The following is a 27,023-nucleotide window of genomic DNA, read 5'->3' on the forward strand; positions in this document are numbered from 1 at the left end:
CGGATTAAGAAAATTCTCATTGTTTTCACCTTCACTTTTAAGAGAATGCTTATAGCTCCTATTTTCCCATAGGTAAAGTTTCATGTCTGATTGAAAATTTCGGAACTAAGAAGCTGTATTTTTTCCTAACAATGTCCTTTTCTTTGCAAGGGCTTAAACCTAACAATCTCCTTAGAAGTTGTAAATACTGTTAGCAGTATATTTTCTTTTAATTTCCATGATTGTTTTACTCTTGGCTATTAGATCATACTTATATTAGTTTCTGATTTACAATACTTGTTTGTTAAATAATAATAGTAAAGCAATTAAGTATACAAGAATATTTGATTATGCGGTTAGTGTAGTAGTCTAAGCAGTATTGGTTGATCTACAACTTATATTTATTTGCTATTTTGAAGTAGTAATCTTTTTTTTTCCTTCTGAACATACTGTTACATCTGTATTTCAACCAATATTGTTTTTCCTGACAGTAATTTGGTGCAAATGTTGGATGTCTTTTGATCTATTGTCGTTGTTGTTATGAATTGGTTTTTATTTATCTAGGTTGCATTTTTGTACAATAAAATGGGATAACAATTGTATTTTCATTATAAACTAGATAGAATCCTCTTAATCCTAATAATTAATTCATTTGTTAATAAAAACTCATTGGATACAACAAAACAACTAAGCGTAAATCCTAAATAGGGGTGGCAGAACTAACACAAACCCATTTGACCCCCCCAAGTTTTAATGGGTTTGGGCTAGAATGATTTTGAAAATGGGTTGTTTTGGGCTAACCCAAGTTAACCCATAAAAATCATTAGCCCAAATTGACCCATGAAAATGCTCAATCTTAGAGCTCTACCTTGACCCATGTTCTGGAAAATATTTTCTAATTTTTACATGTTTGGTTGGTTTAAGTGTTTGAAAAACATTTTCTTTATGAATTCGTTTTTCTCCAATTGGAGGAAAATATTTTCCCTATCAATTGAAAACGCTTTTTCAACCTTCCCCATCTCCACCAACCCCTACCACCCCACCCCACCCCACCCCATCCCCACCTCACCCCCACTCTCACCCACCTACCACCCAACCCTACCTCGACCCACCACCCTAAATATATGAAAATAATATTTAGAGTACTTTCTTTTCATGACGTAGAAAAAATAATTTTTTTCATTCCAATAAAATGAGTATTTTTTTTTTTTACGTAAAAAAAGTATTTTCTTTCATTTCAACAAAATGAGTACTTCCGTTTCATGATGTCGAATTTAACTAATTGTTGTTGACAAAAATAATCATCAAATGTGAAAAAAATCTGAAATTAAAGAAGAAACACATTATCGCAAAAGAAAAAACAACAAATAAATTTATTTCGGTAAAATAAAGGACGGGTACTGAGCTATTTTTCAGGTATCACAATAGAATAAAAGAAGTATTCACATTTTATTGAAACGAAAAAAATACTTTATCTACAACTTGAAAAGAAAGTACTCATTTTGCGAAAAAGAAAATACTTTTTCTACATCATGAAAAGAAAGTACTCATTTTGTGAAAAAGAAAATACTTTTTCTACATCATGAAAAGACAGTTATCTTTTTGTTAAAACAAAAGAAAATAATTTTTCTACATCATGAAAAGAAAATATTTATTTTATTGAGATGAAAGAAAATACTTTTTCTACATTATAAAAAGAAAATATTTATTTTGTTGAAATGAAAAAGAAAATACTCTATCTACAACATTAAAAGAAAGTACTCTAAATAATATTTCTATTTAGGTAGGGGTAGGGGTTCGGGGGTAAGATAGGGGTTGGGGTGGTGGGAGGTGGGATGGGGTGGGTGGTAAGTTCTAAATTTACTACTTTTTAATTATTCTGATTTGATTTTTGTTAGTATTATAAGAAGAAGAGCTATCAAATAAAATTCTAAATCCAAATTGAGGAAAGAGATCATTTGGCATGAATTGACTTGTATTCCAAAACATAAGATAATATATATATGCTTGTTTAAAAGTTGAGAATATTGCAAAGATTTGGGTAAATTTGGGTAGTTGGTTTACAACCCATTTGTTTAGCCCATTTTGACCCAGCCATCTTAACCCAAGTGAACTTTGGGCTGGGTTGGGCAATGACCCATTTAATGAGTCAGCCCATTTTGACTAGCCCAAATACAACCCAAACAGCCCATTTGTCACCTCTAATCGTAAACAAATCGGGATCGACTTTATGAATCTTCATGGACCATGTTTCTTCATTTAAACTGGCCAATATTCACAAAAGAAAGTTAAAATATAAAGTATGGTTTTCTATATATTCTATTGGCATATAAATCTCTGACATGAAATGACTCTTAGCATCAAGCATATGACCTATAGTAGATGTACTAACATGATTAAAGCATATTTTGAACTAGTTGCTATTGCCTATACAGATCATTTCCTTCCATGTTGCCTTATTTTCTGCCAAGTCTACACACATTCTAAGAAACTGTCGGTCTTTTGAGATAGCTCCTTTCCATGTGATTTTAAGTTTCCTCGCCTCCTTTTAACACCTTCACTCACCATAGCTTCACACTTACAGACCGACCAATGCATCTAGAGGTCGGCATGACTTGACCAAACCATCTCAAACAACATCTCTCACATAACACCCTGGGAGGACCTTAAAATCTCGTTCTAGGTTTAGCATCTTTATCTATCATATTCATAGCATTCTCCTGGAGCAAGGAGTCTAGATATATGTATTGTTTGCATTTAGGCATCACAATCCCGTCTAATTTCATCTCAACTTCACTTTTTATTCCGTCTGAATTATTAGTCTTGTTTCTACTTATCTTAAAATCCTTACTCTCTGAAGTGCTTCTCCAGAGTTTGAGTTTTTGTTGACTCCTGTTAACCTTCAGTTACTAAGGTCTATAACCTCAGGAAGAAGGGTGACATTAAGGCCTAAATGTAATTAACAACAACAACAAACCTACGGAAATTCCACAAGTGGGGTTTGGGGAGGGTAGTGTGTACGCAGACCTTACCCCTACCTATAGGAAGGTAGAGAGGTTGTTTCTGGTAGACCTTCGGCTCAAGAAAGATAAAAGGAAGAAGCAACAACAAGCAAACCCATCAGAAAACCGAAGCGATAATACAAGACTAATACTAAGTGGTGCAATAAGAAACTGAAGTGAAAGAAACAACAAGTAATAACAGAGATCTAAAACATAAGAAAACACAAGACTAACACTTAGTAATGCCCTAAAGCTACTAGAACGCGCAAGGACAAGGCTCGGCTGCCTATCCCTCTATCTTAATTCTCAACCTCCACGCCTTCCTATCTAAGGTCATGTCCTCAGTAAGCTAGAGCATCGGCATGTCTTGCCTAATCACCTCTTCCCAATACTACCTCTCCTAGGGCCCTCCAAGACCAGCCTCTCAAACCTCCTCACTGGGACATCTGTGCCTCTCCTTTTCACATGCCCGAACCATCGAAGTCTCGCTTTTCGCATCTTGTCCTCCACCGGGGCCACGCCCACCTTGTCCCGAATAACCTCATTTCTAATTTTATCTAACCTGTCTACCTTTCAGGTCGTATTTATTCCAGGCCAGCAGGACAAATGTTTCCTTTGTGGTCAAATGGGTCATTTAGCTGCAAATTGCGAAGGGAAGGCAAAGCGAAAAGCAGGGGAGTTTGATGAGAAAGGAGATGTTGAGGTTGTGGCGAAAAAACCATTCCAGGTAAGATTTCAGTCTGCCAAAAAAATTAACTTCTGTTTTTCTTGTTCATTCTCAAAAAAAAAATAAAAAATCATTAACTTCTGATTTTCTTGTGGTTATTCATTCCAATGTAACTTTTCAGAATTATTTTGGTGCATCATTTTCAGTTTCTCAACATCTGGACTTTGCGGGAGTATTTGGAATATGATTTGAGAATTCCCAATCCTCCTTTTGCGATTGATTTAGAGCGTATTGTTGATGACTTCATATTTATGTGCTTCTTCGTTGGCAATGATTTTCTACCACATATGCCCACACTGGAGATTCGCGAGGTGTGTGTTCTATAAGAACTGGTTTCATTTTATGTATTTGTTATGACTGGCGTTTCCCACTAACTACTAGATTTGTACCAAAAAATGATATATATATATATATATATATATATTTCTTGACATGCTTTGATGGTTTTCGCTATATTTATGGATTAATATTTCTCTAACAGTCTAACTTCAAGAAATTTGTAACTAAAGCTGTTGCCTGCTTTTTGGAGCTGATAATGAATTTTAAATGTGAAAAACTAAATTTGGGGGAAAGACAAGTACTGATCATATATGAGGCAACAAGTGCAGAACATCTTGTGGGAAAAAAAAAGAGAAAGATGCTGCAAAATGCATAACTGTCCCTGAAGAATGTACTGTCGTAGTACTCATATATATAACGCCCCAGGTGAAAAGATGAGAACTGTAGGATGTTTGCTTCCTGTGAGATCAAAATTATTTTCTTATCTGACATGTATGTAACTGGTTTTACCGAAGGAAGTTGTGTTAACTTTTTGAGTTTGATGAAAAGCAAGCAGTGAGTACTGCTCGTGTTATTGAGTGTACTTAATGGCGTTGCATGCATATAGAGTGGAAAATGATGGTGCTTTTGCACTCCCTGTCTAGTGAAGGTGTGTCTGATTGAGAGATACATAACAACGGAGTGGTGTGGAATGGAGCTTCCAATTTTGTGAATGGCAAAAATTAATTAGCCCGCTGATAAAGTATTTCGGGTGCAATGTTAGGTTATGACATGCGACCTGCAATTTTTTGTTCCTTCTTTCAAGTAGGAAACTTGAGTTTTGTTGGATAATGGCTTTTGGAGATTTGCGTCTAAAAAAGGATAGCACATAGTCATAGCAAGCAAAATACAGTTTTTTTTTTTCTTTTTTCATAAGGTAGCAAGGAAAATACAGTTTTTTGAGGAAACAACTTGGTGTTTCCAGGGCACTCTCCATGTTGCATGGTGTTAGCCTATGGAAAACTTTTCAAGAGACTATCTTGAAAGTGGGCAATGGAGGAAACAACAGGATTTGGATGGATTGGTTGATTGGCCACATTCCTTTGGGTGATGAAGGATTCATGGAGCTGTTTGATATTTGGTTTTTCTTATCTGGAATAAGCAACTGAACATGACATTGTTTATACCAATTGCATCATGTGTTGGATTTGAGATTTCAGAGAAATACAATGGTTGGATGATGGAAAGATTCAATTTTCTCTTGAGAGTGTTCAGTGGGACTGTTAATTTACGAAAATCATAATACGTCGGAATTACGCTGAACTTGGCAGCATTTATACGGTGCACACCTGAACTATCTTTTGTGCTGATTACCCCCCTGAACTTAGCAGTTTGATACTCTTGATCCCCTTAGACGCTAACGTGGCAAAGAGTATAAATACACACTCTGTTAGACGTGTGGAGGTGAACCAAAACAAAAATCAGCTTCTAAGTATGGTATATTTCAACCGCTAATTTCCACGCAGTCATATACAATGATTTATTTGTTCCAAATTTGTATTTCGTCTTGCTTCTTCTTAATATACAATGCATGTTTACCCCAACTTTGTATTTCCTTTTATTTCTTCTTTAGAGGCAATGGTTATTTGTTCCTCCAACTGTGTATTTCTTCTTTTTTGAGCCAAAACTGTAAAAATTTGGCTGGAACTCTATTATTTTTAGCCAAATAAAAAATTCTTTAGGCAAATAAATGGAGCTCCAACGGTGTATTTCTTTTTATTCTTCATTAGATGCAATGGCTATTTTTCCAATGTGTATGTTTTTTTTCCTTCTTTAGATGCAATGACAATTTGTTCAATTGTGCATCTTCTCTTTTGGGTCAAATTTGTAAAATAATTTGACCGAAACGCCATTACGTTTAGCTAAATAATTTTTTTTAGCTCAAATAATGGAGTTTCAGCCAAAAAAAACTTACTGGCCTGCAAAGGATAAGAAGTTAACAAATTTTAGAAGGTAATAAATATATTTTATTTTAAAACAATGCCATCAGGTTAGATTGGTTTGGGGGTCAAGGCTATTGAAATGCCAATTCTTCAGGGATTAGGACTAGGAAAAGTTTAGTTGTGCACTAAATAAAACATGTCAAGTTTAGGGGGTGTCCTCAGGTATTCTGCCTATACAACACAAACCTGATGTTCTAATAGGGGATGAAAGTAACATAGGTACTCGCCTGTCAAGTCATTCAAAGAGCAATGTAAGCAGGTGCTCCTTGTAGAACAATGTGCAAAACCAAAGCATCCACAAGATTAATGTTTTTTGCCTGGACAATGATATGGGAAGTTATCCTCACTCAAGACTATTTACAGAGAAAAGGAAAAGAATATGTATATGATTATGTTATTTGTAAAGACCAGATGGAGCCGGTCAATCATCTGTTGTTACGCTGCAAGGTTGTTACTGAAATATGGAGGGTGTTCCTGCCGTTTTGTTGGATGAACTGAGTGATGCCTAAATCGGCTGATAGAGTCCCAATTCTAAAGACTTATTCTAGAAGAAAGTATCAGCAAAAGGATAAAGAACTGAATAATCTTGATGAAGTACAACTGCTGCAGTTTCTGAAATGCATATCTGATGAAACTATGGGTGTTTAACGGGTGGGCCGGGCCGGGCTGGGTAGGGAATTTTAGTACCCGTACGGGTTATGGTCCGGCCGGTTACGGGTGGGAGCCTACCGGGTTTAACGGGTTCGGGTTCATCCGGGTAAAATTTGAACCGTAAGGGTTACGGGTTGATGGAGCCGGGCTGGGCCGGGTTTAGTGTTATTTTTGATTTTTTTGTATTTTGTATAACTATTGTAAGTTATATTAATACAAAGTAAAAATATAAAGAATACAAGGAAGATGAGAAAAAATTGCACTTATAAATTGCAAGTGCTACATTTATTTCAAAATTCAAACATACAAATTGAAAGGTTTACATTTAACAAGTAAAATAGCCAAAAAAGAGTAAATTCAAAGGTTTTGCATTGTCTTTGTAAGTTCTTCATAATCAATATGAACTGAGTGACCTTCTTCTGGAGTGTTAAATTCGGATGGGTTACCATGTGTTAATATATCTCCAAGTTCCTCGTCTTCTGGGCTATCAACATCTTCACGTCCTTGATTTCTTCGTTCCGATATAATCCAATCTCTGAAACATACTAAAACTTCCAAAGCATTGCTTCCCAATGAATGACGGGTGTCTCCAAGTTGCTTGGCTAAATGCACTCTCTGATGCAACAGTTGAAACTGGCACATTCAGCACGTCCCGAGCCATAGCGAAAAGATCAGGAAATTGTTTTCCATTCTCATGCCACCATCCCAACGGTGAAAATTCCTTTGTGCGAGGCTCTTTTTGCTTCTGCAAGTAGAATTGAAGTTCATCAATGTTCCTGCTACTGGTTTTAGTGTTAGAAAATGTAGAAAAAATATTAAAACTATCAAGGCCTTCTTCATCATCCACAGTAGCAGAAGTGGTACAGTGCATAGTGGGATTAACATTGCCTACACTAAGAGCAGCATCATCAATTACATTTGCATAATAATTATATAATTGTTGTAAATATTCATTTAGCTTGTTCATACAAGTATATAAATCTGGGGTTTTAGTTGGTCCAATCTCCATATAAGTATATAAAGCATTCATTAATTGATGACAATCAGACATCTTAATAGAAAGATTTAAAACAACACCAATTAAGTAAATCGGAGGAATTGGAAAGAAATATTTTTTGAATTTTGCTTGCATTTTTTCAACATCCCTATATTTTTCTTTCTTCTTAAATTCAAAGAGAAGAAAAGAAATTTCAGCTATATGTACTAAAGCCATAGTAACAGTAGGGTAATATGCTCCAGAAAACTCAACAGTAGCTGTATAAAATTTATGTAAAAATTTAACAACATCATTAATGACCTCCCAAGTAGTAGTTGTTAACATACGGTTTGGATCAGTACAATGCGCATTAGCAACTTCAATTATTAGGAATCTATATTTGTAGCAACATTTTAAAAATATATATGTATAATTCCATCTAGTAACAATTTCGTTTGGCATGAATCTGGGTTTAAGGTTATACTGGACACACTTATTCTTAAATTCGTTTATTCTAGATTGTCTATTATTTCCTTGAATAACACCAACTGCTCTTCTAACATGAGTAATCTCAGTTGAAAATAAATCAAGACCACTTTTAACAATCTATACTATATTAAAAGCATGACGGTCCTTAGCGAAATGTCGTTCGCCTTTTTTACCCTCTAAAACTTGATTTCATACTAGACAAATTAGTCATTTCATTATTTCTCCTAATTTTTTTAGGACTTTAAAATCACCTAAAATTTTTCTTATTATATCTTTCCTTAATTCTTTTTTGAAGTATATATGTAAAAAGTCATAATATTTGGCAACATGTAACACATTAATTATCAAACCTAACATGAGTAATTTTCCATCCAAAGAAAAGCTACATTTCCATTGTTAGATATCCTTCGACAAATATAAGAAGTATAAAAAGAAATCAAGAAAATTAATTTTACACTCAAAATAATTATTTAATTATTTTTCTAACTTTTAGGACGTTAAAATTAGCTGAAATTTTACTTATTATATTTTTTTTATTTGAACTATGTAAAAATCTTAATATATAGAATTATATGACGTGTAATATATTTATTAAATCAAAACTAACATGAGTATTTGCCGTTCAAAGCAAAGCTAAACTTCCATTGTGATATCCTTCCATTGTGATATTACCATGGTTTCAGCTATCATTCTCTTTTACTATAATTCAAGAGTCTAAAAAAATAACTTTATCAATTTAAATTTGAATGATTATAATAAAATAACAATAAACATTGGTTTTCTACCTTATTTTTTGTGACCTTTATTTTATATGACCATTCGATTAAAATTTTCGTATGATAACCTACATACGAAGTCTTTTTTTTTGTTTTTCTTTTTATAACCATTCTAATAAATGACAGCTTCCTATATTTACGTTATTTTTTATAAAGTATTAACTCTAATATTATAGTATTTTTTAAGATTTTATATTATTATTTATTTATCAAGCTAACGGGCTAAAAATGATCAATGTTCATCATATTTAAGAACTTATACTTTTTATTTTATTTTATTCAATAACTCACATTATTTAATATTTTTCGTATTTTTAAAAAATCATATATTCATTGATATAGGGTACACGTGCAAAGCGCGTACCGTAATACTAGTTAAATTATAAACATGACATGCACACCTAACATGAAAAATTTCATCAAGAGGTGGTATCAAATGCTATTTTAATATTGAAATTGCGGCATTATTGTTAGAAGCATTATCAAAAGACACACACAATACTTTTTGCTTGAGATTATAAAATTCAACTTCACAAATAGTACTACTAATAAACGCAGCAGTATGACTCTGATCTTCATAATATTTAAAAGCGATAATACGTTTGCATACAAGTAGTATCATCTATCCAATGACATGTAATTGTCAAATAATCATTTCCATTAACAGCATGGCCAATATCAGAAGTTAGAGAAACTCTACAAGGAAGGTGGCTAAACAAATAACGTATGTATATTTGATATTGTCCATGAAGTCTAAAGATATCAGATCTACAAGTACTTCTAGGGATACATTTAAATAAAGGATTGTAAATCCTTTGAATATACATAATAAGATATGATGAAGAAGCAAAAGCAAAAGAAAAAGATAGACAACCCAAAGCAATCATTTTTGCTAACTCCTCACGATCCTTCATTTTATCATATTTCACAAGACCTCCAGTAGTAGGGTTTAGAGTTGATTGATTTCCATCTCCATTAGATCCCCATTCTATAGGATGCTCAATTCTCATATGTCTACTAAGTGTCCCAGTCCCCCTAATTGTCCTCCAGTCTTATGTTTAAAAGTATCATTACAAAGTTTGCATTTAACTCTATCACTATTCGGTATGTCTTCAAAAAATTTCCAAACCTTACTTCTTTTTCTACGATTACTAGTCGGGGCCACAGGTGGTCTACTAGTAGCACCACGACCACCACCCCTGCTAGCAGCTCCAACACTACTAGGTGTAAGTGGTATCTCATCTTCCATTTCTAATTCATTATCTTCTATACCAAAATCTTCCTGGAATTGTTCATAATCTATATTATTATCAGGTAATGTTTCAGGAATATTTGGAGAGGTATTTAAATTACTACCAGATGCTGAAGCTGAAGTACTACCTCTTTTTTTATTTCCCCAATTAGTAACCTTGTAACAAACTCTTTTTGCAGCATTAAACATATTGTAAAAATTTTAACTACTAGCAACAAATAAATATGCAAATAAAATAGTAAATAAGAGAAAGAGTTGGAGGGAGTGCACCGAATTCGGCAATAAATTGAGCACTTGATGATTTCGCAACTCCAATGTTACCACGAAAAAACGTCAATTGTTCCAATTTTGAAGTTCAATTGTTCAAACTTCAAATAATAAATACTACGATAAATTAAATTCCAAAAAAAATAGCCAAATAGTTGATTGCACTTTAATAGGTAAAGAATGAAGATTGAAGAATGAGAGAATATGAGAATTGAGAGATGAGTGAAGAAATGAGGAAGAGGGAGGGGGGGTTATTTATAGTTTTTCAAAGGGGGTTAATTTAAAAAAAAAACCAAAATTGGGCTATTTGTGCAATTCAGCCGTTGGGCAACGACCATATTCTGAAATGGACCGTTGCCAACGGTTAGAAATCTGGGCCCAGTTTTAAAAAAAAAAAAAAAATTTTACCGTTAAATTGGTCCGGGCCGGTTAACCAGTTGAAGAAAACTGTTCATTGACCGGGTTTGACCAGTTCGGGTAACCGGTAGTTCGAAGGTAAACGATGCAAACCGCCCTACACCCTTAACCCAACCCAACCCAGCCCCTTTCTACCGGTCCGGGCCGGTTCCGATTTTAACCGGTCCGGAACCGGGCTGACCTGGCCCGTTTAACACCCTTAGATGAAACTGTCAACCAACAGCTGCTCCCTGGAATTGCTCCAGCAGTTTAGTACATTCCTAGTTTTTAGTTGTCTGATCTTATCTTATTATGTGGTTCTATAAATATGTAATTAGTACTAGTTATTTAGGCATGTTCTATCAGAAGTAAAAGTACTTTATTTGGAGCCTTGTCCTCTCCATACGGGACAACTTTATAGGTGTAATTATGTTTAAAATTCTTGCACAAACTATTGCCAATAATATTAACTTCTTTATTCTATTTCTTTTATTATCTACTTCTGGTTACTATCAGTTTGGTATCAGAGCAAATCGATCCAAAATGGTCAATACCAGATCTTCTAATTCTCAAGAAGACGTTCCCAATGTTGAATCCCTTGCCCAACAATTATCTATCATAGCATCAAAACTAAATTCAATTGATTCACTGGCAGCAGAAGTTGCTACATTGAAAGCCCAGACTAGTCGCACCCAACAAGAGGAAACCAGTTACCGAACCCGTCAGGGAGGAAAGTCCGCTTGGCAAGAAGAGGAAGAAGATATCGATAGTCCAAGGTGGCCAAAAAATCCTTCACGGAGGCCACACTCGAAGATGAAATTCCCTAGATTTGAAGGAGGTGATCCTAGAGGATGGATTTTGAAAGCAGAAAAATATTTCTGCTACTATCAAATTCTAGAAGAACACAAAGTTGACATTGCAACAATGTATCTGGAAGGCAATGCTCTTGATCTCTTTTCTTGGATTAATCGTGAGCAGACGTTGCTTTACTGGGAAGAGCTTGTGGAACCATTGCAAGAAAATTATGGTCCTGTGGAGTTCCAAAACCCGGACGAGCATCTCTGTAGCATCCAGCAAATAGGTTCTGTACAGGAGTACCGTCAAGAATTTGCAAAACGTTCTTCTAGAGTCACAAATTGGCCAGATCATTGTTTGTTAGGCGTGTTCTTAAATGGGATAAAGGAAGAACTTAAATCTGATGTTAGAATTCACAAACCCAGAACAGTTTACAGAGCAATGAGTTTGACACTTGAATTTGAAAACAAATTAAGCTCAATTCGCAGCAATAGAGGGCCTAATTGGACCCCAACCAGTAGACCCACTACACAAAACCCATTGCACTCTATTAAAAATGCCCTGAATAATGTTGCTTCTTCCTCTGCACATCAAAATTCACCAAACAGTGTTTCTACCAACCCAGCAACCTCCCAACCATTTCAAACACGAACATCGGATATCGAGAGGAGAAATCTCATGGCACAGGGACTGTTATCGTTGCCACGAGAAATTTGCACCAGGTCATAAATGCAAATCTACGAAACTGTCTCTCATGGAACTTACAGGAGGAGATCAATTAGATGATGTTGATGACATCAACGCCACCAACGGTGACCCTCAAGAAACTGACATTGCTGAAATTTCTTTTCATGCCATTTTGGGACACTCAGTTGGTACTACAATGAAGCTTCAGGGTGCAATCAACCAGAGATAGGTTATAATACTTCTGGATAGTGGTTCCACGCATAACTTTGTGGCTGAATCCATTGTAGAAGAGCATAAACTTCCAGTAGAAATGTTCCAACATTTGGTGTGCAGATAGGGAATGGGGGCATCATACGTTGCAATAAAGTTTGTCGGAATCTTCAAATTCAGTTGTCAGGCTTAACCATCACTCAGGATCACTTCCTTTTGCAGTTGGAGGGGCTGATTTGGTATTTGGTATCAAATGGTTAGCTTCTCTTAACACTATTCAAGCTAACTGGAAGAATATGTTTATAATTTTCAATTGGCAAGGGAAACGCTACAAACTACAAGGGGTGAGATCGGCGAATTTCACTGTGGCTTCCCTCCAATCTTTTAACAAGTTATCAGAGAATCCAGGTAATCCAATTCAGACACTTTTAGATGAGTTTCAGTCTGTTTTCTGAATCGACCTCTCTTCCACCATTTAGAACATATTCCCATGCTATTCCTCTGTTACCAAATTCTAAACCTCCAAACATAAGACCTTATCGTTACCCACATAGCCAAAAGACTGAAATTGAGAACCAAGTTGCTGCTTTATTAGATTCCGGTTTCATTCGTCCTAGCTCAATATCTTTTACTAGCCCAGTTCTGTTAGTGAAAAGGAAAGGTGATTCTTGGAGGTTTTGTGTGGATTACCGTAGCCTTAACAAAATCACTGTACCAGACAAATATCGCATACCCAATATTGATTACTGGATGAGTTACATGGAGCTACTATTTTTTCAAAAATTGATCTACGTTTAGGATACCATCAAATCCGAGTCCAACCTGATGATGTCCATAAAACTGCCTTCTGCACTCATTCAGGCCATTACGAATTTCTTGTAATGCCTTTTGGGCTCACCAATGCACCATCCACGTTCCAAGCTTCCATGAACGATCTTTTCAGACCATATCTTAGAAAATTCATCCTGGTTTTCTTTGACGATATTCTAATATATAGTCCTGACCCTCAAACACACCAACACCACCTGCAAACAGTCCTTCATCTTCTCTCCGTTAATTTTTTTTTTGCTAATCCAAAAAAATGTCTATTTGGACAACCCCAAGTTGGATTTTTGGGCCATGTGATTTCCCGAGATGGAGTAGCCGTGGATTCGGACAAAATATCCTCTGTTTTGGAATGGCTTGTGCCAAAAAATGTCAAGGAACTTCGCGGTTTTTTAGGTCTCACAGGGCATTACAGGCGGTTTGTTAAGAACTATGGGATCATTGCTCGTCCTTTAACAGAATTGACCAAGAAAGGTGCTTTTCACTGGAATGCAAAGGTAGAAGAGGTTTTTCAAAATCTTAAGAGGATCTTGACATCAGTTCCAGCGCTTCGTCTTCCCGACTTTACTCGACAATTTATAGTTGAGTGTGATGCTTCATCTGATGGAGTAGGGGCTATTCTACTGCAACAGTACCATCACATTGCATATTTTAGTAAGGGATTCTCCTTTTCTAATCACATTAAATCTACTTATGATCGCGAGTTATTAGCTTTGGTCCTTGCATTGCAAAAATGGAAGCACTATCTTCTGGGTCAGCATTTTATTGTCACCACTGACCATTACAACCTCAAATACCTCTTGAATCAGCGGGTGACTACTACTCAACAACAACGGTTGTTGCTTAAATTGTTGTCTTTTGATTTCACTATTGTCTATAAGTCTGGAAGTGAAAACAAAGGAGCTGATGCCTTATCCCGTCGCCCTCAACATGCTGATTTTTTTACTTTGGTGATGCCTATTCCATTAGACTTCAGTGATTTGAGAGAAGAAATTGAAGCTGATCCATATACTAAGCAGATTCGAGATCAACTTTCTTCTGATCCTTCAACTCATCCAGATTTTTCGTTGTCTGCTAACCATCTTTATTACAAATCTCGGCTGGTTATTCCCGATTATCCTGAGCTCAAAGCCAAGATTTTAGCAGAGGCGCATGATTCTCCAACAGGATGGCATGGAAGATACTTGAAAACTCTCAAAAGAGTATCTGCAAATTTTTTCTGGCCTTGTTTGAAGCATGATGTTAAGTTGTTTGTCCAGAATTGTTTGATATGCCAGCAACATAAATATGAAACATTAGCTCCAGCTGGTCTCTTACAACCTCTGCCTGTTCCTAACAGAGTCTGGGAGGATATCTCCTTAGACTTCATTGTTGGACTTCCTCCTTCTAATGGCTTTGATACTATTGGTGGACAGGTTTAGCAAATACAACCATTTTCCAGCTTTATCTCATCCCTTTACTGCCAAAACAGTGGCTGGTGTTTTGTGTAAAGAAATTGTCAGATTGCATGGTTTACCTCGCTCCATTCTTTCGGATCGTGATGTTGTTTTCTCAAGTATATTTTGGCAGGAACTTTTTCGCCTGAGTCGCACGCGTCTCCGTATGGGTACTTCATATCATCCCCAATTTGACGGTCAAAGGGAGGTAGTCAATTGATGCCTTGAAACGTATTTGCGCTGTTTTGCACACGACAAGCCAAAACCATGGATTCAATATCTACCTTGGGCTGAATACTCTTTCAATACTGGTTACCACTCTTTAACCAATATGACCCCTTTCCAGATTGTGTATGGAAGAGAGCCACCGCCCTTGCATTCTTTTGTTCATGGCGAAACTAAAATTGTTGACCTTGAACAGCAGCTCGTGGAGCAAGATCAGATGTTTTGGCCCGTACAAAATTCCAATCTCTTGAAGGCACAATCCAGGATGAAATCTCAATTGATTCCAAGCGGCGTGACTTATCTTTTAATGTGGGTGATGCTGTCTTCCTTCGTTTGCAACCTTATCGGCAGAAGAGTTTAGCCAAACGTCCTAATGAGAAGCTTTCTCGATATTTTGGCCCGTACAAAATTGTGCGCAAAGTTGGTCCTGTTTCTTATGAAGTGCAGCTGCCTCAAACATCCAAGGTTCATCCCATTTTTCATGTTTCGTTGCTTCGCCCTGCTCTTGGTTGTTATGATGTTACCTCTCCCCCACCCTTACCACTTTTGGGCGAATTGGAACTTATGTTGGAACCTGAAAAAGTTTTATCGCATCGTTGGGTGAAAGAATCCGGAGTGTCAACTCTGGAACTGCTTATTCAATGGCGTCATCGTTCTATTGAAGAGGCTAGTTGGGAAGACTATGACCTGCTTGCTGTTCAATTTCCTTCTTTCTGGCTTGAGGACAAGCCATCTTTTCGGGGGGGGGGCACTGATAGAGTCCCATTTCTAAAGACTTATTCTAGAATTGAATAATCTTGATGAAGTACAACTGCTGCAGTTTTTGAAATGCACATCTGATGAAACTGTCAACCAAAAACTGCTCTTTGGAACTGCTCCAGCAGTTTAGTATATTCCTAGTTTTTAGTTGTTTGATCTTATCTTACTATGTGGTTCTATAAATATGTAATTAGTACTAGTTATTTAGACATGTTCTATCAGAAGTAAAAGTACTTTATTTGGAGCCTTGTCCTCTCCATACAGACAAATTTATAGGTGTAATTGTGCTTAAGATTCTTGCACAAACTATTGCCATTAATATTAACTTCTGTATTCTATTTCTTCTATTATCTACTTCTGGTTACTATCATCGGCCCTTCAATTTTTGATGCACAGAAAGGTCATGTATCGGGCAGAACCATAGGAAAAATTCTGGATTATTGAACCTTGATGCAATATATGGGTGTTAGGATAAATAAGTCACACCAATGTAGTTCTTGAGCTCCCTTGGTTTGTAATCCATTGTGAAGGGATTAGGGATGAACTTAGTGACCCAATCTTTTGATGAAATACGACAACAACAACAACGACCCAGTAAAATCCCACTAGTGGGGTTTGGGGAGGGTAGTGTGTACGCAGACCTTACCCCTACTCCGAGGGGGTAGAGAGGTTGTTTCCGAGAGACCCTCGACTCAAGAAGACGAAAAGAGACAATATCAATACCACCAGCAGATACATAAGAATAACAACATCATCATAAAGACCAAAAAATAGATGAAAAGCAAAAGCGATAGCTAGTAAAAAGACCCAACACTATGAAAAACGAAAGAGTAGTAAGACACAACATAACCACTAGCAGTCTAAGACAAAAATTAGCCTCACAAAGGTACGAAATAGAAAAAGACTCAACTACCTCCTAACCTACAACCCTAATACTCGACGTCCACAACTTCCTATCAAGGGTCATGTCCTCGGAAATGTGAAGCCTCGCCATGTCCTGCGTGATCACCTCTCCCTAATACTTCTAAGGCCGACCTCTACCTCTTCTCGTGCCTTCCAAAGCTAGCCGCTCACACCTCTTTATTAGAGCATCTGAGCTTCTCCTCTGTACGTGCCCGAACCATCTGAGCCTCGCTTTCCGCATCTTGTCATCATGGGAGCCACACCCACCTTCTCCTGAATATCATCATTCCTAATCTTATCCATTCTAGTGTGCCCACACATCCACCTCAACATCCCCATTTCTGCTACTTTCATTTTCTGGATATGTGAGTTCTTAATAGGCCAATACTCAGCCCCATACATCATCGCCAGCCTAACCATCGCTCTGTAAAACCTACCTTTGAGTATCAGTGGCACTCTCTTGTCACACAAGACTCCAGATGCTAACCTCCACTTCATCCATCCCACCCCAATGCGGTGTGTGACATCCTCGTTGATCTCCCCTACCCCCTAGATAACCGACCCAAGGTATTTGAAACTGCCTCTACTTGGGATGACCCGTGATTCGAGCCTCACATCCACGCCCGCTTCCCTCGGCTCGACGCTGAACTTGCACTCCAAGTATTCCGTCTTAGTCGTGCTCAGCTTGAAACCCTTTGACTCAAGGGCCTGTCTCCAAACCTCCAACCTCTTGTTAACACCGGCTCGCGTCTCATCAATCAGAACTATGTTGTCAACGAATAACATACACCATGACACCTCCCCTTGAATATGGTGTGTGAGTGCGTCCATCATCAGGGAAAATAAGAACAGGCTGCGCAGAACCTTGGTGTAATCCCATGACAACCTGAAAATGCTCTGAGTCGCCTCCTACTGACCTAACCTGTGTCTTAGCTCCATCATATATGTCTTTAATCGCCCTAATGTAGGCAACCAACAAACCTTTTGCTTCCAAGCATCTCCAGAGAACCACTCTAGGAACCTTGTCATACGCTTTCTCCAACCACTCTAGGAACCTTGTCATACGCTTTCTCCAGGTCAATCAACATCATGTGCAGATCCTTCTTCCTCTCCCTATGCTGTTCCACCAACCTCTCTAGGAACCTTGTCATACGATTTGATGAAATACAACATGCTTCAAAAACGTAGGATAAACGGATGAGTGTTTTTTCTTGAAGTTCGATTTTTGGAGAACGTGTATTATGTTTATGAACGAATGAGATTGTTTTTTGCTCTAAGAAACCTCAACATTGTTCTTCAAGTTTCTTTGGCAAACCAGTTGTAGGATACTCGTCATAATAATCATCGTCCTTCTTTGTCCTCTTCCTTATCAGGGCGCAATAAACTTGTTGATGGCTGTTTATAAGAAGGAGTTTAGGTCTTTGGGAGGGTATCTGACTGATGCAAGCCAGGTATTTGGTTACTCCTTTGATCGGTGACCCTTTAATCTAGATATGTGCCTGTTATAGCCTGTCTACCTAGTTATTCTTGCAAATTGTACTTAACCTTTTGATTTGCCTCTTTTGCTTCTTTTTCAGCCAAACCTTGGCAGGGTAGAATCTTTTATTCAGGCGGTAGGATCATATGAAGATAAGATATTCCAAAAGAGATCTCGCTTACATCAGGTCTGCTCTTGTCTGACCATTTACTGCTTTTTCACCTCCCTTTGAAAAAAATTAAAGGACATTGTAGCTTTACTGTTTTCTATTTTTGGTTTTAAGTGGCATGTTTCTCTGATAGTAGAGATGACTAGTATCTTAAACATAGAAGGTTTTTATCAATGCTCTTTGCAGTCCTCATCCATCAAAAGCAAATGAAGAACAGGGAAAAGAAAAAAGGAGGATAGTGCTAGTGAATTTTGTTGTCCTCTTTTTGGGGAAAAGGTTCACGTGAAGAATCCTAGTAGCAGTTTTTGTGGCACTATGATCAATTTTCAATTGTATATCATTAAAATAGAGATGAATTAATATATTTACTTTTACTGTATATTACTTGATTTTATAGCTATAAATACAAAGCATCAATGTTCTATGATTTATTCTGCAGTTAACCATTCTATTTTAATTGAAATTATTTTGTAACTGGCAATTGTATCATTTATTACTCTTTTTTTGGATAAAGGTCATTATTTATTCTTATTGCGCCTTTCTTTCACAGGGGAAAAAGTGTTTTTCTTCTTTCTAGGACGCAATACCTCTAGTTCTTGATCCCTTGCATATAAAATGATCTTCACTCTACTATTTTATGGTGTATTCAGAGACAATCTGAAAGAATCAAGCGTGATAAGGCGCAGGCAAAAAGAGGAGATGACTCTACACCTCAAGCTGAACCGAAGTCTCTTGTTCCAGTAGCTCGATTCCATGGTTCTCGTCTAGCTGCGGGTCTTTCACCTTCTCCCTATCAACAAGGAGGAGCTTCAAAATCTTGTAGACCTGATCAGCTTGGGCAGGCCACCTCTGGTCTTTCCATCCTTGACATTAAGAATGAGCAGTCTGAGACTTCTGATGCTAAAAGGACTGTTGTCCGTGCGCAAAAAGTATCACGTTTGAGTTCCGAGGCCACGATAGGATCTGCAATAGTTGAAGCTGAGAATAGCCTTGAAATTGAAGTATGTTTTCCTGCTTCAGGAGAGACATTTTAATGTATTCCTACTCCAGCCAGTTTTAGGGCTAGGTTGTATCTCATGAACTTAAATTGTCTAGGTTTGCTTATAGGTGTTGATAGTTTTCTTTAACTTTGTTATTCACATACAGCATGTATTTCTTATTAGTTTTAAACAAATTCGATTATCTTCTAATTTTTTCTATGCCATTCAGGTTTCTGAAAACAAGGAAGAACTGAAAAAAAGCTAAACAAGTTACTCCGTGACAAGAATGATATTTTCAATTCAGATAATCCTGAAGAAGACAAGGTCTGAAAATTAACATCACTTTTCACTCCTTGGAAGTTGTGCGCGTGATTGTCTTGGAAACCAATGTGGCATTTAAAATTATCATAGATCAATCAGATTGGTGAATTTGAATATTTAAACTATTGATTTACATAGGGTATTAAGTTCAGGTTGCTTGTATTGGAGGGATGAAAATAATCTGAGTATTTGGTGGAAAAGTTGTGCTGAATTGCATAGTGTGATTTATTTGCTTCCATTGGAAAATGATAAATTTTGTTCGACTTAGTCGTTAAGAAAGTCAAAGCAATAGAAACCTTGAACACAAAGTTTTAATCAATTTTTATTATCAATTTAGAATTGATAAATTATATGAAATTTTTCTTTCTTAGATTTGATCATGTTTATTTTACTTACAAAAGGATAATCTATAATCTTTATTTTAATCGAATTGTCACAGTCAGTGCTTGACTAAAAATTTGTCAAACCATGGGCTGCTGCGCTAGTTTATTCAAGTTTGGGACTGAGATCGTATAGGAGCGTGTTCAATTAGAGCTATGAGTTAAGCCCTGTTAGTGGTTTACCATGAAATCAGTAATTGTCTCTTTTATTCATCAAACAAGAAATAACAAAAAAGTGAGTCGCATCAGTCGAGTTTCTCTTGATGACTGCAATTTAGATGAATTACTACCTTGAAATTTCCTGAGAAAGCGATGCATTTCTAGAGTAATGGAACTACATGTGGTCTACTTTGACTAAACTACCTGAGATCATGATGCAGACTGGCTTAGGTGACCTTTTCTAGTGGGTTTTAAAATGTAGTAGCCCCACTGGTAAACAGCCTGAGGGCTGGATGTTGCTATTTTTTTGTTTGAGATCTTTGGCAGCTTCTGGTATTTAACTTTAACAAATAGTCACAATATAATCATGCTCCTCTTGAATCTTTTATAGTAGCTAATGTCAAAATATTCATTCTGCAAATTTGTTATCTGATTTGTCTTTGTAGGTCAAACTGGGAGCACCGGGATGGAAAGAGAGATATTATGAAGAAAAATTTTCTGCAAAAACACCCGAGGAAATGGAAGCAATACGCAAAGACGTTGTAAGTTATCTGGTCTTGGGTAGCATCTTTACTGGTTAAGGTGAAATATTGAGGCGGTCGAAAATTTAGAACTTGACATCTGTTGATTAACTATTCTTGGTGATTCTGCACCAAGATATAGTTTTTCGAGTACAGAACTCTTTTCTGCTATGTTTACTATCTTCTATATTTGAGAATGATGTATCTGAACCTTATTTGTTTGGGATATTTTCTTATTGTATATGGTAATGTTTTTTAAAAGTTCTTTCTAGAAAAAAAATTGTATATCCAGCTGCTTTTCCAAAATTGTGTTTAGAAAATAGTTGTTAGTTCTTTGCTAAAGCAGGAAGTAAAACATTTACTTATTACTTGATAAAACAATCTGTCCCCCCCCCCCCACATATTATTAATTCTGTCTCCATTATGTAAATGTTTTAATAATACCTCTTAAGCAACATGCATTGGATTAACACGATAAGTTATACCCCAGCTATATAAGGAACTTTTTTTGAAAAGAAATTAATACTAGATTTTACATTTGAAAAAATGTGTAAGATGAGAAAAGTTACGAATATTTTTGAATCCAATAATAGGGAGAGTAAAATGGGTAAAAAATAAATAAGAATAACTTGGAAGAAAAGGGAGGGTCAAAGTGATATATTTAAAAGTGTGTGGTCCATTAAGGAAGTAACTCTGGTTTGTTTTTAGTGTTATTCAGAAAAGCTTTTGAGAAATTAGTCCAACAACAAATTTCAGGATAGGTTGCCTACATCACACCCCCTTGGGGTGCCACACTTCCCTAGACTCTGCATGAAAGCGGGATGTTTCATGCACTAGGCTACCCTTTTTAGCCCAACGACAAATTCTTTTCAGAAGATTTACAAAATCATTTCTAAGAAATTTTTCCAAATTGCATTCTTGAATAACTATCCAAATAAAGCTTAGGAGATCTGAATGACTACAAACTTCAGCCTTTTAGGCCACAAATGCAAATGCTGCTTATTTGTAGGTGTGGTTTGGGCTTTTACTGCCATTATGTAAGGCTTTTAGGGTGTTTTATGAATCAATTGAAACTTTGGACCTTACAACAAATTTGTTTTGTTTGTAGGTGATAAAATATACAGAAGGGCTATGCTGGGTTATGCACTATTATTATGAAGGTGTTTGTTCCTGGCAGTGGTAAATCTTCCTTCTGAATACAGGAGGTTATTTTTGCTTATATTTCCTTTTCTAGCCCTCTTTAATGTGTGGACATATTGCCCTTAGTATATAGTATACACTGTCTTGCATGTGTATAATGTACTTGGGACCAAGAACCACATGACTGATGCACCTCACTGTCAAATTTTGTGTGCATTTCACATGATCATACACATCCATCACGTTTATTTATACTTGAAATTTTGTTCTTTCAATTTATGTGTATTTTCGTGCTGCATTTTTCTATGGAACGACCTTCTTCTAATTCTGCTTCTAGTTTTAGACACTGCTTATCATCGTGGCGCTTTGGCTTTCATTGCATACGTTGTTCCTCTGCAGGTTTTATCCCTATCATTACGCACCATTTGCTTCTGATCTTAAGGATCTTGGCCAGTTGAATATCACATTTGAACTAGGTTCACCTTTCAAGCCGTTCAATCAGCTGTTGGGGGTCTTCCCTGCTGCCAGGTTTAATCCTCTTTTTTTGCAGTCCTTAAACAACTTGTCTCTCCTGTCATTTAAAAAAGAAAAAGAAAAAAAGCTAGTTTTCACGCTTGGGAATGTTGACTATTTATTACAGTGCTCATGCTCTTCCGGAGCAGTATAGGAGGTTGATGACAGACCCAACTTCGCTCATTATTGATTTTTATCCTGCCGGTATGATCTCCTTTTTTCGTTTTGATAGTTGACATTTTGTCAATAAATTATACTCCCTCCATTTCAACTTGTTTGAACCTATTTGATTGGGTTCGGAGTTTAAGAAAAAAGAGAAGACTTTTGAAACTTGTGGTCGAAAATAGTCCATATATATTTGTGTGGCTATGAATCAATTTATTAAGGGTAAAAGGAGAATTTTAAAGTTAAATTATTTCCAAATTAAGAAAGGGTTCATTCTTTTTGAAACTGACTAAAAAGGAAATAGGTGCATTCTTTTTGAAACGGAGGGAGTACATGGTACAAGATACCTTCTCTGCTTGTATTAGTTTTGTTGTAGTGCTTCTTCTCAATTTTAGTTATATCATGCTTTGTGTGCAGATTTTGAGGTGGACATGAATGGAAAACGCTTTTCTTGGCAGGTACTTACTAAGCACTTGTAGTTTTCTTTAAGAACTGGATTCTCATATTTTGCGTTGACTTCTTTCTGTATTGAAGGGTATTGCAAAATTGCCTTTCATTGAAGAAGCGCGGCTCCTAGCAGAGGTTGCAAAAATTGAACATTCTTTGACGGTATGATAGTTTTTGTTTCTGAATCAGTAAGTTGACTCTCTTCGCAGGATTTTTATTTGCTAATTTAGTTATTTTCATACAGGAAGAAGAAACACGAAGAAACAGTGTGATGTGTGATATGCTTTTTGTGTCATTATCTCATCCTTTGTCTCCATGCATTTTCTCTCTTGATGATCGCTGTAAGAAGCTTACAGACAACGAACGTTTCAAAGTCAAGGAGCAGTTGGACCCAATAGCTAGGTTTGTTTGCAACTATAGCTATCTGTGCTAATGAATAGCTTATTAATTTGGACTTTCCTTTTGTTTGTGTATTTGTTTGTTTTCGATTGGTTCTTGTTTATTTGGACGTTGAAGGACTTTTAGCCAAAATGAGAAAATTGATCAAGTCAGGGAGCATTTCTCATGACTAGCTGTTAATTGGTGCTATTGGTTGTGTTGGGTGGATGAAATTGTCTTTCAGTTTTCTGGTCAGCTCCAATGACACTTGTCTCAGTTCATCTTCTAACCTGGTTGAGTTCTGTACTGCAAAACTTGTGCTGTTGAGTACCTTTTTAAAGTTATTTCTGTGTTTGTCTTTGTGATCCGAGTCTCCACTCGTGACTCAGCCTAGAGCCTCTTGCTAATTTCTTTTTATTCGTTATCTGCTCTTTCTCTGAGTTGGATCATGTTTCTTCATCATGTGTGAAATTAGTATGTTTAAATCTTCTTCTCCATCACTTTGTTCTGTATCTTCAATATTGTCTATTGTGAGTAAATCATTGCTCCAACCGCAATATTTGAAGTCCTATCTGGACTCTTCTCATTCTCTCTAGGTCTTCTTGCAGCGGTGGTATGAACGGATACCTATCCCTTTGCATGGGAGATCCTTGTCCTCCAATTTTTAGATCACCTATTGAAGGGATGGAGGATATTAAGCAAAATCAAGTCATGTAAGAACCCAGCTTTTGGCAGCAGCATCTGTATCAACTGACATTGCTGACCAACGTAGAACTTTTATGTTTTGCTCATCAGCTTTTCCTGTTCTTGCATTTCAGATGTGCAATATACAGACTTCCCGATACTCGTAAACATATCGCTCGGCCAATGGAAGGGGTTATTTTCCCAAAGAAGGTACATAATGCTGAACAACTTACTCCAACCGATCTTTTACCATGAATCTATTTGTTTCTGATGTCTTAGGTTTTGGTGAAAACAACAGATTCACCTTTCCTTCTTCCAGGGGTGTTGGGTGGGGGTGGGGGGGGATGCCTTATTCTTTACTAGAATGCTATTCTTAGATTTCCTCTGTGAGTACATGAAAAAAGATTTCCCTCGAAGCAGTGTTTGGTGCAGATATTGATGAGGGTTCTCTAATTATACCTATTTGGTTGTTGCCTTCACATGACCTATATAGAATGAGAAACCAGCTGTGGTTATGTTCCCAGCTAAGGTTAACACATCATCATATGTGTGTTTCATTCATGTCTCATTACCCTTTACAAGTTTGTGCACCTTTTTGAACTTTTCAGAATCTTCATTCTTGCACACATTTATCTTTTTCTCTCAGCAATGTACTGTTTCTATACAGATGGTCGCATTAGGTGATATGAAACCTGATCCTGTACTATGGCATGAAGATACTAGGAAGAAACCTTGGGAAAATGGACGGTATGTTGCACCATATAATTGATGCAGTGTAGTCAGTACGCCAATCTTGTCTATTTAGGTTATACTTAGCTTGTGTGCATTGTTGCAGGAACCACCACCCTGGTGCAATTTCTGGTCGTCAGCTTGGAGAAGCTGCGCATCGTTTGGTGGTTAATAGTATGCAGAAGAAAGAAGATAGGGGGGGACATAGTGATTTCAGGCGTGCATATAATGGTCAGGGGCATGATGACTATACGCATGCCAGACCAGCGTCCTATCCTGCTGCACGTGGTCCTCCCTTTCAAACCCATAGATACAATGTTCATGAGAACACACGGCCTAGTTCCAGCCATTCTGCTCGAGATGCTGGACGTCAACCCAGATCTTCAGGTTCCTCGACTGTACGGCATCACTACGACCATAGCTATAGCGAGTCTTATGTCCCTGCTGCTGTGGCTTCTTACAGTAGGTCTCACCCTCACCACGAGAGTGGTGGGCGACCTGTCACCCACAGCAGAGATTATCGTACTCGTGGACATCATACTGATGGAATGCAGCAAAATGGTGGATACAGTTATTCCTCGCATGCCAGTCATCCTCAGCATGTGGACCAAGTACCAGTTCCACCAACTGCTAATTTCCACCAGCAGAGTGGATATAGCACTTCTACGAGCTATGAACCTTACGGGGCTGGAAACTATAACCAACGTGGTGGTGGATGGGCCCCTCAAACCAACCAAAATGTTAGAGGATATCATCATCCACATCCTTCAGGAAATCAGTTCTCAGCTTTAGGGAGGGGAGGAAGTAGAAGGCCACCTTCTTCAGGGCATAGTCGGTAGCGGGTTGTTTTTAGCCTGGACAATCTAGGCTAAGCTCGTTTGCTGCCATAGGATGCGACGGATCTTGCAAACGACTTCCTTACACTTTCGGAAGCAGGTAGAAGAAAATAGTTGTTGGTTGTCAATGATAATTATCTGCAGGCCACTTTCTGGTTCTTGTCATAACGGTAATGTGGTAATAGTAGTTCTTTAGATCTGTTTTTTTTCATACTTTATTGTAACACAGATGTCATTGAGCTTCATATATTAGAGCAAACACATTGTATTATTTGAAAGATCAATCTTGGATGTATAAAGATGAAATCTCTCACCAAGTAGACTGCTTAATCAGTGTTCCGATCAGTGCTTTATTCAGGAAAACATTTTCTCCCTACCTCCCGCTTACTCTCACTCTCACTCTCACGGTCACAACCACAACTACTGCAGGTGTTTTCCTCCAGTGAAAGTACTGCATATTTTAGAACAAATTATGCGAGCAAGTCCTATTAATATTTACTTGTCATAGCCGACTTAGTCCCCTTTTCTCAAGCAAAAACTCAAAGGTCATGTGCCTACCGTATTCACCAAGAGCTGCTCGATTGCTGTGTTGACTGTCATATACCTAGATGGTTCATGTTCTTCCGTCGTTCTAACTTGTATGTATGCAAATAAGATTGCAGAGATGCAATCAAATGGAGAAACTTTTCTTAGATAACTACTGGAAAACCAGGTAATCAAAATGTGTTCTGTCTTTTCTGTAACTAGTGAAAATGACTCTCAACCATCAATTTAACTTTTCTTCCGCCACAATTAAAATAACACACATGTTAGGTTAAACATCTTAAAACTCTTTTATCCAATCAAACACGTTAGCTACATGAAATGAAAAAGCGGAAGTAATATTATTAACCATATTGGAAAAGGTACTGACTAAGCGGCCGAATGAGAGAAGCAACCTCTAAGCACACTAATTAATTTGTTACATTTACAAGTGGTTTCAAGCATTTTCAAGATGACGTCTTTCTCATCCCTCAATCCTATGCCTATTACACGAATCAAAGCTGCTTTACCTTGGAATGTCTTACCCCCTCTTCTTAAATTAATTACACAGAGACAAGGAGCGAAGACTTTTGGGAGTGTGGCTATAAGGTCTCATGTGATCTCGTTATTAAAACTTATAATTAAGTCTTAACTAAATAAATCAACAATAAGGTCGATATGTCCGAGTGGTTAAGGAGACAGACTTGAAATCTGTTGGGCTTCGCCCGCGCAGGTTCGAACCCTGCTGTCGACGAATTAGTTTTTGACAATTTCTTTTATTCCTAATTTCTTGGTAAGAACTGTGTCCTCCTTTCTTAAGAACTTAGTTCGGGTATAATCGATAAACTGAACCGATAAAATGCTATCGGGTTATTGGGTAAATAGTTCGATAACAATTTAATGTTATTTGACTAGTGGGTTATCGGTTTGGGTCTCGGTTTGCCCAATTTATTAATGGTTTTACCGATAGCCCAATAAGCTTTATC

General features: G+C 37.1%; 1 protein-coding gene and 1 non-coding gene across 2 annotated transcripts in view; both read left to right on the plus strand.

Annotated features, from left to right (window-relative positions):
* The window catches only part of LOC104231803 (5'-3' exoribonuclease 3-like), a 35,245-nt gene extending 9,354 nt beyond the window's left edge, over positions 1-25,891 (plus strand). The window contains 18 exon segments of the mRNA XM_070160029.1: positions 3,559-3,708; positions 3,855-4,019; positions 17,990-18,067; positions 18,194-18,280; positions 18,913-19,263; positions 19,472-19,496; positions 19,499-19,566; positions 20,549-20,644; positions 21,732-21,802; positions 22,163-22,291; positions 22,404-22,480; positions 22,859-22,899; positions 22,976-23,050; positions 23,133-23,290; positions 23,875-23,979; positions 24,085-24,160; positions 24,618-24,697; positions 24,786-25,891. Of these exon segments, the coding sequence (XP_070016130.1) occupies positions 3,559-3,708; positions 3,855-4,019; positions 17,990-18,067; positions 18,194-18,280; positions 18,913-19,263; positions 19,472-19,496; positions 19,499-19,566; positions 20,549-20,644; positions 21,732-21,802; positions 22,163-22,291; positions 22,404-22,480; positions 22,859-22,899; positions 22,976-23,050; positions 23,133-23,290; positions 23,875-23,979; positions 24,085-24,160; positions 24,618-24,697; positions 24,786-25,518 (2,565 nt within the window). The 3' untranslated portion in view covers positions 25,519-25,891.
* Positions 25,892-26,709: 818 nt separating this feature from the next.
* TRNAS-UGA (transfer RNA serine (anticodon UGA)) lies at positions 26,710-26,791 on the plus strand. The gene has a single exon. It is a non-coding gene; the product is annotated as a tRNA-Ser (tRNA).
* The last annotated feature ends 232 nt before the right edge of the window (positions 26,792-27,023 follow it).

This window comes from Nicotiana sylvestris, chromosome 10 (genome assembly GCF_000393655.2).
Source record: "Nicotiana sylvestris chromosome 10, ASM39365v2, whole genome shotgun sequence".
In the NCBI taxonomy this organism is placed as follows: Eukaryota; Viridiplantae; Streptophyta; class Magnoliopsida; order Solanales; family Solanaceae; genus Nicotiana; species Nicotiana sylvestris.